We start from the raw sequence: 15,343 nt of genomic DNA on the forward strand, positions 1-15,343 counted from the left end.
CTCAGCCATGTGGACAATTTAGGGAGAGAACCACCGGATGGGAGGTCTCTGTTTCTATCATCAACATAAATAAATAGGAGTAACAAAACTTGGTTCACATTTTGGACTTAACTCAGCTTCCATGGCTGCCCGTAGCAGTCTCTGCTTAAACGTCTCCCAGCCCTGTCTCACAGCGTATTTGGGGGTCAGGAACAGTGCATCTGGTGCCTTATTGCATCCTCTTTAAAGGGCTGCCTTCTCTCAACCCAGCAGCATCTCCAGCTCTTTTTACGAAGGGAATATGGAAATCTGTCTGCTTTGACCCATATTTACACTTGAGTAATAAAACTGTAATTGGAAAACCTTTCCCGCACCAGGGCTCAGTGGTACATTTTGCAAAGGCATCGGGGGAGTCTTCACAGAGAAATTTATCAGTGAATATCCAGGTCTCGCAGGAAATTAACATCCCAGCCAAACTCCAGTTTAGTTAATGCAAATGATACAGCACGAGGCTGATTTTCTTCTGATCTTCCAACAACAACAACAACAACAACAACAAAACCCATCTCACTGGGCTGGGTGTTTGTTCTTTGCATTTTCCCTTAAGCTGGTAGCACGTTGAGATGAAATATTGTTTAAGTCTTAAATGAGTAACTTAATTAAAAAGCACATCTTCGTTTTGACTTTTTCTGTTCCTCTGAGAGAGAACTCATTTGTGTACGTCCTCTTACATGCCCCGTGGCCCCTGTTCCACGGGTACAACACAAGGACCCTCTCAGAGCAGAGCAATGGCACCCTTGCTTAGAGGTGGCTCATTGTGCTGGGAGGAACACATTATTTTAGCTGAACTGAACTGTTACACAGCTTCATAAATCACATGCTTATTATCTCGTCTCTATCAAACTGTGCCATTTACCAGTATTGTTTTGACTGTCACTGAGAGAGTTATTTAATCATCTTTTATTTTTGCTTATCTGTGGGTCATTTTCTTTGTTGCTCTAGTATGCCATCCAAATTGTACCAACAGAGAGAGAATCGGTTGCTCAGTCGTGGCACTTTACATGAAGTACTAATTCCATAGCACTTGTCAGCAGAAACCTACTGACTCTTCTCAATGTCCCTGTAACAGTGCCCCGTTGAGCTCCTTTCGTTGACACGCCATCCCTGTTTGCGTTGATGGGGCTTACTTCTTTCGACGGGTTTCCTCTCTTCTTTAGTCCTAGCTGTTACATGCTCATTAAGGTCTCATCTCACTGTCACACTGGCATCCCGTTATAGTTGGTTTAAGCCAGTCCCTTCTCTGTTCAGCTGTAGCTTGCATTATTCTATACCTGGCATCATCATAATTTCCTTGTAAATTAAACTGCAAAATTCTCTAGTTTAAGGGGATGGTTAGATGTTCAATATGCAAACCCGGGGAACCATTCCTTATTTCCTTCATTTACTTGCTTAGTGAATGCAGTTGTATGTCTCTGTAAGTTTTCCTTATGGCAATTATAGTGAGTGGTTCAATTTGTGAGCTAAAAGGCTACTGAAACCCAACCCCCCAAAGCTAAATTCTCTCAGTTAAACAAGTAGAAAGAAGCATCAAACACAAACACACACACACACTCACACACACATACTCACTCTCCCCTCTCTAGCACATTCATAATCACCTCTATAATAGTGAATTTACACTGGCCTTACATTCAGGTGATCTCCAAATGCCTATACCCGGTGGTTTATTTGAAACCCTTGAAATCTAAGTTTTAAACACAGGTATCAGGTTTATTCAGATTGAGAAGAGAATGCATTTTGAAGTTAGGTGGACAACGTGTGATACGCTGTCTGGGCTCCTGGTGGGATTCCCCCTGGCGTCTTCGACTCTTTGTATTCTGTAAATCATGTAAGTTGCCAAGCCAGAACACCTGTGTGCCTTGACTTTCAATCTGTAAAATGAACCATGAAAGCTCTGGAACTTTGTACCCCCTTCATTCTGCCTACTGCCCCCTATGACTCCTATATGAAACCCTCTACTGATGAAAAAGATTCTTGAAAATCATTTGCCTGTGCAATCCACACTTCAATGGATTAATCAGCTAATGTCATATTCCTAAAAGTGAAGTTGCTAGACTTCACTTCACGCCCATGTGGTTTGGGTACCTGTCACTGACAAACGCAGGGAAGGCAGCCCAGTTTATGCCTGTGCTTTGTCCATGTGTGCTACCCACGCTTTGCTCAGCTCAACGTGTTATCTGAGTTGACATTATTTCCCAATAGGATTTAGATACAAATGGTGTCATGCGTTTCTCACCTATGTTTCTCTTGTTAGCAATGATGTAGGCTTACCTTGGTTTTAAAGACCTTATTCTCTGGTGACATGGAAAACAATACATATGGAAAGCAGCTTTTTACAAAACAACAATGTAGAAAATTGATATACATTATTTGTTTCCACTGGGTACTGGCAATGATTTCAGATGGCATTAATTCTGACATTTGTTGAACACTTACTGTTTTACAATGCAGGCTTTCAAAGACATTGCCAGTTCAGAGAGATTTGGGAATATTAATAGTGTCATCCTTGGAAGGTTTTAAAAAAAAAGCATGGTTACTGGTTACTACAAAAACATTTGTGTGGGAGCGAGAATTGGTGCTTTCAGGCTATGTTTTCTCCATTTCTTTCCTGTTCATACCAGAGTCACACTGTTGGCTCCATGAAATTATGCCTGCCTAATCCTGGTGGCCCAGGATCGTGAGGGTTTGGGATGCTTCCCCTCTCCTGCTCTCAAGAGATACTCACACTTATGGAGAGAACTGAGGCCTACACACATTTTAAAAACTAACCCAAAGGTCCTTTATTTCATTAGAAATTGCAGTTATGAAGTGAATATTCAGAAAGGTTGGAGGGCCAGGCGGTTGGTATAGTAGACAGGCTGCCGCTTGGAATGCATCCTGTTGCGGAGTGCTGGGTCTCAGTCCTGGCTCTCCTCCAGATTCCAGATTTTTACCAGTCTGAACCCGGAGAGGCAGTAGGTGATGGTTCAAGTAGCTGGGTACCTGCCACCCATGTAAGAGACTTGAATGGAGTTCTAAGCTCTTAGCTTGTGGTGTGCTACAATTCTGTCTGTTTTGGGTGTTTGGGGAGTGAAGTAGAAGATGGCTAAATTCTGTCTTTCTCTCTTCCTCTCTCCATCTCTTGCCCACTTGCCACTCAAAGAAACAAACTAGCCTTTACTTTTGGTTTAGATGGCTGTAGTAATTGGCCGTAGTGTTTGGTTGGCTGAGGAGCATCTTCCTTCCTTGGGAAGTCCTGTGGGAATTTTCCTAGGCTGCCCGACTTCTTCTTTGTTCTGGATTGAGGACGGGTGCATGTATTTCTGGCCAGTAGACTTGTCTGGCCTGCTTTCGAGGGCTGGGCTGCTGGTTGCCAGCGGCACAGACCATGGACGGCTGCCTGCCAGGTGGCTGTCTGTGTGTCTGATTCTGAAAAGCCAAATGCAATTAAAAAGCTTTTTTTTTTCAGAGAACAAGTCTTTCAATCACAGGCCCATATGGTGATCAGTGCCCCGGGCCTGTGCAATAGGCCAGGCTTGAGAGCAAAGCAGATGGAAAGAAGTGTAAGATGAGAAATCCTTGTAAAAAGGTAAAGCATGGCCTTTATATTGTGCTAGATCCCAAATCAGCAAAGACAACGAAGCAATAGTCAAAGCCTGGATTCCCAGAGCACTTGCTTGCTTGCAACGATGGTCAGTTTCAGATGTCTATGGCAAGTGGTAGCCTCTGGTTCTTTAATCAAACACCAACCTGGGCGTTCTCTGAAGATGTCTTCAGCAGCTGACTTCATCAAGGTAGTCGCCCTCACTAACATTAAATGGGTCGTACAAAATCAGGAGGAATCCTGTGAGAGCAAAAATCCAGATAGGAAATTTTGCATAAAGACTGAGGCATTGATTCCTGCCTGGGGTCCCAGCCTGCTCCATACAATTCAGTCGCCATTCCCGCAGTGGTGGGAGCCAATACACAATCCCACAGCGACAGGTTGGAAAATGTTCTGCGGAATCTGTGTGTGTCTTAACATTCAAGATGCTCTGCCCTGGCTCAGAGGAGTCTCACATCAGTTGCCATGATTATCCCTTGAGCTTGACGATTTCAGTGGCCCTGCTATGAAATACAGGGTGTTAAGCAGGGTGTTTGTGGAATAAAGACATTCTTAAATCCCTTTCCCAGTTATGCCAGTAGATAGCAGTAGTTTGATACAAGATGATTCAGATATAAGAATCCTTTTCTGGCCACGTGTTTAGGAACATTTTATCTAATGAGTCTGCTGATTGTAAATCCCTTTTTGGAGATAAAGACTAAGAAATCATTAAAAATTACTAATATGAGGCCTGGCACGGTAGCCTACTAGCTAAAGTCCTCGCCTTGCACATGCCAGGATCCCATATGGGCACTGGTTCTGATCCCGGTGGCCCATTTCCCATCCCAGCACTCTGCTTGTGGCCTGGGAAAGCAGTCAAGGATGGCCCAAAGCCTTGGGACCCTGCACCCACATGGGAGACCCAGAAGAAGCTCCTGGCTTCTGGCTTTGGATCGGCACAGCTCTGGCTGTTGCAGCCACTTGGGGAGTGAATCCTCAGACGGAAGATCTTCCTCTCTGTCTCTCCTTCTCTCTCAATGACTGTCTTTCCAATAAAAATGAAGATAAATCTTTAAAAAAAATTCCTAATATGTCTCTTGAGCAAGTCTGAGCTGTTGTGGGATTCTCATCTCTGACCCTATGAGACAGTTGCATACATAGACACTCTGCAGTGCTCACTTAATTCATCTTCTCAAGACATGGAACCTGTGGGCACTGACTAGGGGGAGGAAAATGTGAGCCCACATCAGCATGGCCATATGACCTGGAGTGAGCAAGGCCTTGACGTTACTCATGGGCTGGGCGAGAAGGGAAGTGCGATGGGCCGTGTGATCCTGTCATGTGCTGGGCACTACTGCCTTCGTCGTGTCCTTCACTGAGTGCTATTCTAGGTAAAACGTCTTCCCTAGAGCCTCTTTCTGAAGAAGGGTATACCTGATGTGTCTGCTGAGGTAGAACATCCCCAGCTGTTGACGGAGGGCTTGTAGGCATTCAGATAGACTGTCTCAATTTGGGAGCTTCTTCAGAAAAAGGCAGTTAGAGTCGCCTGACTCTCTGGACTGGAAACAACTTCCAAGTTGAGTTCAGGATTGCGGTGGGATTCTTTGCGAGGGTTTGTTACAGCATTTAGAGCAATATCCTCGTGAGTTGCTGTTCAGAGGATGTTTCCTTTGCCAGCCAAGCTCCTGGCTCCTCACATAAGCTGCCCTGTGGTTCCTGGAGGTTTGACTGGTATTGTCAATACCTGTGGATCAGATTGCCCGGATGCAGTATCATGTGTCACAGGTACGCTTCGCCCTCCTTACACCACCCCATAACTGCATCTCACCCCGGTTGTCAGGACACTAATGGAGTTCTCACTGATTGTTGAGGACTGCTCCCAGGTGGCCTGGTTCCCCTCCCCACCGGGGTCTTTGGAGCAGTCATTAGCTTTTATCAAAATCAGGTGATCCCAGCCAAGGTTAAGTGTAGCTTGGTTCTATGAATTAAACTGCCACTCCTACCAATACATATATGTACAAAAAAAAAAAAAAAGCAAAACCAAAAAACCCCCAAGGGCCTGTGTCTGTTGAGGAAAGAGAAGATTTGCTCACAGTGCAGGCTGCAGGTTTGTGCACTGCCTTCTGGACAGGCCAGCTTTGCTATGGTAGGGCGCCACCAAGGGTCAACTCATAGAGACTCACGCATGGCAAACGGCACTGGCATGCCCTGCATGGAGAGGTGATTGAAACACACTAGGTGGTGAGAGTGGTAACTTTTGGTGACAAGGACAGAACTTTTGGCAACAAGGATATCTCTTCAGCTGGCGACTTGTGAGGTTTTCTGTTGTAGCCTAGACCGATTTCCTGATCCTCAGTTGGTGCTGAACACATTTAACTTATCATGTATACACCTCCCACTCAGAGAACAGAACTGATTGCCTTTTATCCAAGATGCAGGGAGAGGCTCTGTCTTGTTGGCACCTCACCTGAGTGCCACTCTAGGGGCACTAACCTACTCAGGCTGTGATGTGAGTAGCAAAGCGGAACAGTACACAGCGGTTAGCTTCCTGGGTTTTTTCTCCCATCTTGCTCTCTCCTCTCCTGCAATGAGCCCTTTTCGGTCAGTTTCCTGTTGTGTTTGCAAGCCTCGGACCTAGACCACTCATGCCAGGCAACACACTTATGGCAGCCTCTGCTGCTTCTAGCTCCAGTCCCCTGCTTTCTTTTTGTTTTGATTGTGCCTGACGCCTGCCCATTCTCTAACCCTTGTAGGCTTTTGCTAGGAAGGAGTCAGTCGGTCCATGCAGGATTGCTCTCCGTCTTGTGTATGAAGTTGCTGCTCACAGCTCTTCAGGAGTGCAATTTTTTTTTTTTTTTTGCAAGGAAGTTCTTGTCGGGGCAGGGTATGAGGGAAGGGTGCTGCTTTTTGTGTGCTTTTTATGCTTTAAAATTTTCTTTATTCTGTTTGGAGGCACACAGAGAAATCTCCCATGCATTGGTTCGTTCTCCAAATGTCCACAATAGCCAGGGCAGGGCGGGACCTTGAGCTGGGAACTCAGTCCAGTTCTTCGATGCGGGTGACAAGAACCCAGACACTCCATGGGGAGATGCGGGTGATGTAACCATTATAGCAAAGACCCACGGGTGCCCATGGCTTTTGTTGTTGTTTTGCATTTCATTCAGCGTCAGCTTTTTCACCGTGTTTGAACGTGAGAGTCACACGGGGAGCTTTTTCCGATCCTGGTGACCCTTCTGTCTGCAGAATGGTCAAGCCAGAGAATCTGGGAGTGGGACCCAGGCATCACCACCATCTTCTAGAGTGATGCAGTAGATGACTGCTCTGAAGGCAGATAACCTCCCAGACAAGTCAGATACCCTGAAGTGAGACAGGCCTCCATTCCAGGTCAAGGAGGTTTGACTTCACAGCTGTAACGACAAAGCTTTCTAACCAGCAAGTAGATATTTGTCCACAACATACTACATACTAAAACAACACACACACACACACACACACACACACACACACACACACACACACAATGAAGCAAAAACATAGCCTCACTTGTTCTTATTTGTTTTGGCAGTGTCTTATTGGAAGACCTAAAGGGTTAAATTAGTTGTTACACAAACAAAACCAAATATAACCATTGCAGGAAAAAAATATACGTTCATTGTTGTGTTAGTTCCAAATTTAACACAGGGTTCAGAGAGCATTTCTGGCTATATTTTTAGCTAAGCATAGAACTCTGGGCCTGGGAGACATTGAGGATTTTAAAATAGTTTCTTACCTAAAAATATACTTCCTGAAATGAACTTGAGGCCTGAGAGGGATGAATGGGTTTATTTATTTTTTCTTTTGGATTTACTGTTACCACAAGAAAGCAAATCTTAAATTTATGTGTGCTCATATTTTTAGAGACCCAGGAAACAGGTGTTACCCCTAAGTGACAGAGGATTGCAGGATACAGTGTTAGTGATGGGCATTTAAAATTCACAGAGCAGGGAGGGAGTGTGGCTGGATATGGTACCTGCTCCTCTGAAGGCAGGAGTATCCCCAGCACAGGGAATGCACGCGAGACTTGGATAATGCCTGTGCAAGGGTGATGCTTTGCAGAAGTACCTCTGGCTCCCATGGGCCAGCCACTGACCCAATGCCATGTGCAGTCTGTGTGCCTGCCTTTCCTGATTGTGGCATGGAATATGCATGTTATCTCATGTGTGTTGATTGAATGCCTGGCAGCCTGACTGAATGCCTTACTTCGCTTGGCCTCCTGAACTATGACTTCAGTCACCCATGTCCTTTCAGGTAATCAGTGATGAGGAGGGAGATTGGAGAGGAGGCAGTGGGCAGATATTCCAGGTAGAATCAGCTTTTATTTGCCATCCTGACTCTGCCTCCCAGTGCTTGGGATTGTGCCGGGAGGGCCTCAGTGAGCAGCCAATGAGATCCCTTAAGACAACGGGCAAGTCAGATCTCATGGAAGTCGTCCCTTGCCAAAAAGGTTCTTGAAGCTCTTGGATGATGAACAGCAAGGTCTGGTGGAAAATTTCTCCTTTGGGCTGACCTGGCTATGTCTGTCCTTTGTGACAGTTTGGTTGTAACCTTGTGTGTCTTTGGCCCAGGGCTCTCCTGTCTGGCTCCTCCATCCTCTGTACTTCCTTCACTATTTTGGGTTACCAGGCTCTGGTCTGTTTCCTAGTCTGCTTGCCCAGTTAACCTGCAATTTCCTTAAGAGTCATTTGCTTTGTGTTCCTAGGGCCCAGCACTATGCAGTGGGCCAAGCCATGGTTCGTTATTGATTGATGAGTGTTTCATAAAAAGGAGTCCAACACTAATCCCTCGCAACCAAGGTCACATACAATGGCTTCCATTTAAAAATAGCCTACATGAGGGAATTCAGATCTGATGTAAAGAGGATATTTCTCCTTACTGTGTATTCGTTCTCATGACATAAAGTTCACTTGAAATTGCATAACATTTTCAGGAATTCTTTGGCAGGCTGCCTGGCGGTTGGATAATTCTCCACTGTATCTCTCTCTTCCCCCAGTTAATAATGACATGATGGTCACCGACAACAATGGTGCTGTCAAGTTTCCGCAACTCTGCAAGTTTTGTGACGTGAGGTCTTCCACCTGCGACAATCAGAGGTCCTGCATGAGCAACTGCAGCATCACATCCATCTGCGAGAAGCCGCACGAAGTCTGTGTGGCCGTCTGGTAAGGCAGCCTCCTGGGCGGTCATTCTTCCCTCTCCACTCTGAGGAGGAATGTGTGTCTGCCACGTGAGAGCCCAAAGCGGGTCTTCGGCTCTGTGAGTGAATCTGTGTCCCATTTGCATTTTGCTTCAACTGCTTCTTTTCCGTTTACTCTGTGCAGTTTCCGGGAGTAGTTAATCCATTTTCCAATAGACGTGCATGTGTCTGTAGGAGATGGCTTTGGAAGGGTTGTAGCAAAATGCTCATTATCTTTTAATTTCACTTTCTATGAACTATTAAAAATGCCTCCGTGTGTGTATGTGTGTGTATGAGAGAGAGAGAGACTATAGTTGAATACTTACAATAATAATACAATCCATCTGGAAGTACTTCTTTGTATTAATAGCAGTGGGAAGCAGGCTTTTGCCTTGGCAGTTAAGACACCAATAGTGACACCTGTTAGCAACAGATGCTTGCTTAAGGTCTCCACTCCCTTCCACCGCTATGGGGAACCCAGCTGGGGCTCCCAGCTTTCAGCTTCGGCCTAGACCCTGCCTGGCAATCGTGGACTTGTGTGGAGTGGACCAGGGGAGGAGAGCTCCTTGTGCCTGCCTGTGTCTCTCCCCTTTTCATCCTTTTAAGCTAATCAATAATTAGATGCTAAGAATGTATCCCACTTGTCATCTTACTGATTCTTCCTCAGGACCCCATTTGTGGCACCAGGAGCTTTGTTTTTTTTCTGGGGGAAGGGGCAGTCTTAGTTCTTTATTGTAGCAGAAGTGGAGAAGAAAAGTTGGGGGTGGGAAAGCACCTCCCACATGAGAGGATGCTTGGGGAAAAGGAACACTGGACTGCTTGTTCAGAAACCCCAGTTGTAGCCCTCATAACCACCAAACTACACGAGACTCCTGCTCTCCACTGTCTTCTGTCTCTTTCTCATTATCTTACCCCCTTCCTCCATACATGCACATGTGTCATTCGTTCTTGTGCATTGCTTGACAAACTCCTGGATTATGAACACAGAAGCATAACAAGGAATAAACAACCTGGATCATTAAAGAGATTCCGATGTTTCCACTTTACAGCCTTTCATTTTGGGGTTAGACCCTATGTCTCCTAGCCAGCTGCCCAACAGGTGTCTGAACCTAAATATCTTGCCTTCTGAGAGCTTCGCCAGGCCGCATGTGTTTAGCCTTGATGGAGTCTTTGCAGATTTCCATATGTTCCAAGGGTTGAACTGCTTTCTGAAGAATTAAAGGGATGTGAACAACAAAGATGCAAGCCTGCTGTGTTTCATGCATATCCAGGTTTGCCAATGCTTTTGAGTAAAGGGGCTCTGAAAAAAGTGTGTGCTCAGAGAAGAAAGCTAATGTGATCAGAAGTTTGGACCATGTTGCACTCAGATAGTGGCTAGGACACCTGAGCTCTAAGCAGAAAGAAGATAGGGATTCAACTGGGAGAATGGGAGAGACTCAAGGAAGATATTGTATAGCTGTAAAAGCTGGCACTTGGCATGAGTACATCCTGTGCCAAGTGCTTGTGTAGCACTCCCTACTTCCGTTTCCTGTTCAGCTGCCTGCCAGTGTGCGTCCTGGGAGGCAGCATATAACTTAAGTGCTTGGAGTCCTGCCACCCATGTAGGAGAGCCTGATGGAGCTCTGAGCTCCTGACCTTGCCCCCACACTGGCTTGTGCGTGCATTTGGAGGGTGAACCAGAAAATGGAAGCCCTCCCTCCCTGTCTCTCCCGCTTTGTGTCTCTCTTTCGAATCAATTAACCTCAAAAGAAGAAAGGGAAGGGGTATTAGGTGGAAAATGAGCTCTCCTTTACTGGGACAGTCCAGTAAATTTCAAGATGGGCTTGGGGATCTCAGCAACAAAAAATGGAGTCCCTATACCAGACAGCTTCAAATTCTTCCTCAGGTAGCCCTGTTCTCTGTTTGTTGTTGCTGTTAAGATTTATTTGTTTGTTTGTTTATGTTTGGAAAGGCAGATTTGTAGAGAGAAGGAGAGACAGAAAGATCTTGCGTCCTCTGGTTCACTGCCCAAATGGCTACGATGGGCAGAACTGAGCCAATCTGAAACCAAGAGCTCCATGTAGATGCAGGGTTCTAAAGCATTGGGGGCATCCTCTGCTACTTTCCCAGCCACAAGCAGGGAGCTGGCATGGAAGTGGAGCAGCTGGGACATGAAGTAACACCCATATGGAATCCCAGTGGTTACAAAATGAGGACTTTGGCCACTAGGCTACTGGATGGGAAGTGGGAGACAGGCAGGTCATGAACTGGTGCTCATATGGGATGCAGGTGCTTGGAGGTGGAGGATTAGCCAGTTAAGCCAACATGCCAGCCCCTATTGCTCTGCTTTACTTAGATACCCACTGCGGTGTGCGATAATACCCACCCTACAAGTCCAAGTGATTTAGGTTCCTCTAGGCTACAGTCTTGGCTGTTCTCAAAACTGTGAGTGTGCAGGGGTAGGGAGAGGAAAGGCCCTTGCTGCTTCTGCCTCCCTGCCACAAGAATAAACACGATAACCGTGGCTTTGACCCGTGTGGGCCCCATGGAGTGGGGCTTTTGGTATTGATATCCCATATGGGACCAGTGTGAGTCCCAGCTGGTGATAATGTGCCTGGGAAAGCAGTGGCGGATGGCCCAAACCCTTAGAGCCCAACATCCGGTGGGAGACCCAGATGAAGCTCTGGATCCTGGGTACAGCCTGGCCCAAACCCAAATAATGGGGTCATTTGGGGCGTGAACCAATGGATGGAAGATTTCCTTCCCCCAATCCCCGCTGTAACCATACTTTTCAAATAAAGAATATTTTTAACATTGTTTATTTTCATCTGTTTTAAAGGCATAGCAACAAAAAGACAGAGGCCTTAATCTATTGGTTCACTCTGTGAATGTTCACAACCATCATGGTTAGGTCAGGCTGAGGCCAGGAGCCAGGAACTCCACTGGGGCTCCCACATGGACGGCAGAGGCCCAAGCATGAGAGCTAGGACCTGTTCCCTCCCAGGTGCTTTGGAAGGAAGCTGGATTGGAGGCAGAGAATATAGGATTAAACTAATACTGATACAGTCCCCTAACACTGGCCCCAGGGACAGCTAGCCAGTGCACCCCAGCCTCAGAGCTTCCAGCATTAGGCAGAGGCTGTATCGACAAGCCTGCAGGTACTGCGTGGTGTTGCAATATTCCCTCTGTTCACTGTGGCTCTCTGTTCCCTTGCTGGGCTTAAGGAACCCAACATGAAAGCATTAAGGCTACCGTAACTATTTCCAGGAAGGCCAGAGTAGACATGAGGCTACTTTTAAAAATAGCCAATGTGGAAACAGAATGATGTTACCATTTTAAGGGATCCCAGTGCTTTTCGTAATTCTTTTTTTTTTAATTAATTTTAGTTTTCTTGGTATTCATGTGTTCATGCATCCATTCATTTAGATTATACCAATTGTGTGCCACTTCTTTGTAAAATGAATCTACTTTTGCTAAATCGGAAAAGTAGTTTGGAATAAAAATTAATTTCATTATACTGTTTCTTCTTCCGGTGGCTCGGAGGAAATGGCACGGGATAAAAAGAAGTCTTTATGTATTCAGCGATGTTTTACCTTCCTGTGGTCAATTGTGTCCAAGGGTGTTTTTTTGTAAATGTAGCTCAGCCTGGCAGGAAGCTGGTATGGGATGGATGGAGAAAGCGGATAAGGACTTTACCTAGGTCCTAGTTTTAGTTTTCTAATTGCTTTCTTTTTGTGATCTTACTTTTCTGAGTAACTAAGAGATAGAAAGCAAGCCCGGCAGAAATTACTGAAAGGGCTGCCCAGTAATTACAGAGGAGCTGTATTTCCTGACTCGCAGTTTCTTCCTTGGTCTCCGGAAGATAGGCAAGAAGGAGGCCCATGCTTTATGCTGAGTGTGTCGGAGATTCAGCAAGCATAGCCACATAGCTTGCAAAGTTCCTGTTCAGGAGTGTTGGGGCGAAAAATGGATAAACATTTAAGTCTGCATCGTTTGCTATGTGTTCCTGTACATTTTCTTTTCTTATTTTCTTCTTCCTTTTTTTTTGCAGAGATTTATTTCATTTTTATTGGAAAGGCAGATTTACAGAGAAGACAGAAAGATATGTGCACTGGTTCACTCCCCAAATAACCATGATGGCCAGAGCTGAGCCAATCCAAAGCCAGGAGCCAGCAGCCTCTTCCAGGTCTCCCACACAGGTGCAGGGTCCCAAGGCTTTGGGCCGTCCTCGACTGCTTTCCCAGGCCACAAGCAGGGAGCTGGATGGGAAGTGGAGCAGCTGGGACATCACTACAGGTCCAAATGAAGGATTCTGATTGTTGCCCTGCCGTAACAGGAGGAACCTTCTTAGCAAGGGCTTGTTCCACTTGTGCCTGCTGGAGGCTTAGCTCACAAGCCCTTGGACTCTCCTCTGGAGAGAAGCCCACGTGCCACTGCCAAGGTCCAACATAGGCGCAACGGGGTGGTAATCACTGACTCCATTCCTGCTCTGGCTGCTCTTCCCTCACTCTCAATCCTGCTCTTCCCGTCCCCTTGTGGTCCTGTGGTTCTGCAGCATCCTTGAATTCAACAGTGAGAAAATGGGCCTTGTCAGCCTTGCCCTTTCTTTTCTGGCTCTGCACTGCTCTCTGTTTATGGACCACAGAGATTTCTTAGCTACTTCTTGGCTTCTTGCTTCACACATTTTCCTCACTGTGAGCAGTGAATTTGTGTAGGGGACTGTGTGTGTGTGTGTGTGTGTGTGTGTGTGTGTGTGTGTGTGTGTGTGTGTGTTGGCACATATATGTGCTCATTTCCATGCATTCAAGAGTCCTTCTCAAGGGAGATGACACAGGCAAAGCTAACTTGACACTGACTTTGTTTAAAGCCAAATTAACCTCCTTTTGGCTCCTCTTCCATGTAGAGGAGGTTTGCCTCTGAAAAGTTGAGATGGAGGGTGTCAGACCCAGCCCCATGTGCCACATGTGGGACAGTGGCACATTTATGACAGAAGCAATGGGAAATGGGGAGAGGGTTGATGCCTTTTTCCTGGAATGCTGGAGTTTCATTTATAATAAGCCTTTGCTATTGTAATGGTGAACATTAATCATGTCATTTTTAAATGCAGTGTTCACCTAGCACCCACTTAGAGCATTTCCAAGGATCCAGAGAAAATGCTAAGTTAGTGTGTGAGCCCTTAGCCTTATTAGTCTCCCAATATGTGACGTGTAGGAACAGTCTAAGTAGAAATGATCAGTTGATGAGATTATGAAATATTTCCCTGAGCTGTAAATGACAAACACCCTTCTTCCCTGTATTTTTTTTTTCCTCCTCCACTGGTCGTTTCTGTCACTAGGGAAAATCCAATTTGTTATCTGGGGATGTTTCTTTCCATTTTCTTGGCAGAGCCGGCAGCTGACAGGGAGGGCCCTGTGACCCAGCAAATGGCAGGAGAGGAACTGTCCCTGCTTCCCAGGCCTGCTCGGTGAGAACAGGCTAGCTCGCCGGAACCCTGGCTCTGCTGATGAACTAGGCGCGCTCAGCAGCCTTGCTATTCAGAATACGGGACTACAATTATCCACAGAAGCTGGGAATCCTCTTTATTCCCATGACTTCCCCTTCACGATTTTTTAAGAAAAGATTTGGCTATCTGCATATGTATATGTTTGAAAGGCTGAGTGATAGAGAGAAGGGGAAATGAGAGAGAGAAGATGAAACACAAACTCCCGTTTCCTAATTCACTCCCCCCATGCTTCCAGCTGTCAAGGCTTGGGCGGGCAAGTGGTCAGGAACTCTGTTGGAGTCACCTACATGGAATGTTGACGCCATCCTTTGCTGCCTTCCCACACACATTAGCAAGAAACGGGATTGGAAGTGGAGCATCCAGGACTTGAACCCATCCTTCAGTATGGCTTGCTGGTGTCCTGGGGGATGACTTAATACCTTGAGCTATACACAGTACTGATCTTCTTAAGAGCTTTTAATAAGACTAATTTTTCTGGCAGTACAGTCCGCAAGGAACGCCATCAGTGTGCTAACATCTGGGTTCTGAGCTTGAGCAAAGGGACAGGAGACTGTTGAGCAGGATGTTGGAGATGTCCCTCCTGTGTGTTCCTTCATCCATTCTTTCCCTCTCTGCCCTTGTCACCATGAATCTCTGCGCTCCAGGAGGAAGAATGATGAAAACATAACGCTGGAGACTGTGTGTCATGACCCCAAGCTCGCCTATCATGGATTCATGCTGGAAGATTCGGCCTCTCCAAAGTGTATCATGAAGGAGAAGAAGGTGTTTGGCGAGACTTTCTTCATGTGTTCCTGTAATACTGATGAATGCAATGACCACATCATCTTCTCAGAGGGTAAGGTTTTTGCTCTTGCAGTTGGGCCTGCCTCCTTCTGTAGCTCAGGAGACCACTTCTCCTTCGGCAGGACGGGAACCCGTCGTCCTGGTGGCAGGGGGGCTTGGGAAGCAGCAGGGTTGGTTCTGCTCTTCCCAAATCTGGCTCACCGTTATTTGTCTTTGACACACTGGTGCCTTTCTAGAGCAATAGCTCTCCAAGTCGAGTGTCTGC

General features: G+C 46.2%; 1 protein-coding gene across 2 annotated transcripts in view; it reads left to right on the top strand.

The window, feature by feature from the left end:
• The window catches only part of TGFBR2 (transforming growth factor beta receptor 2), a 74,684-nt gene that overhangs the window by 25,287 nt on the left and 34,054 nt on the right, over window positions 1–15,343 (top strand). For both annotated transcript variants that reach the window (XM_040963916.1, XM_040963915.1), the window contains 2 exons: window positions 8,631–8,799; window positions 14,940–15,130. In XM_040963916.1, coding sequence (XP_040819850.1) covers window positions 8,631–8,799; window positions 14,940–15,130 — 360 coding nt within the window. The remainder of the gene's footprint in view (window positions 1–8,630; window positions 8,800–14,939; window positions 15,131–15,343) is intronic.

Source organism: Ochotona curzoniae, unplaced genomic scaffold (genome assembly GCF_017591425.1).
Source record: "Ochotona curzoniae isolate NIBS_2020 unplaced genomic scaffold, NIBS_Ocur_1.0 contig_1302, whole genome shotgun sequence".
In the NCBI taxonomy this organism is placed as follows: Eukaryota; Metazoa; Chordata; class Mammalia; order Lagomorpha; family Ochotonidae; genus Ochotona; species Ochotona curzoniae.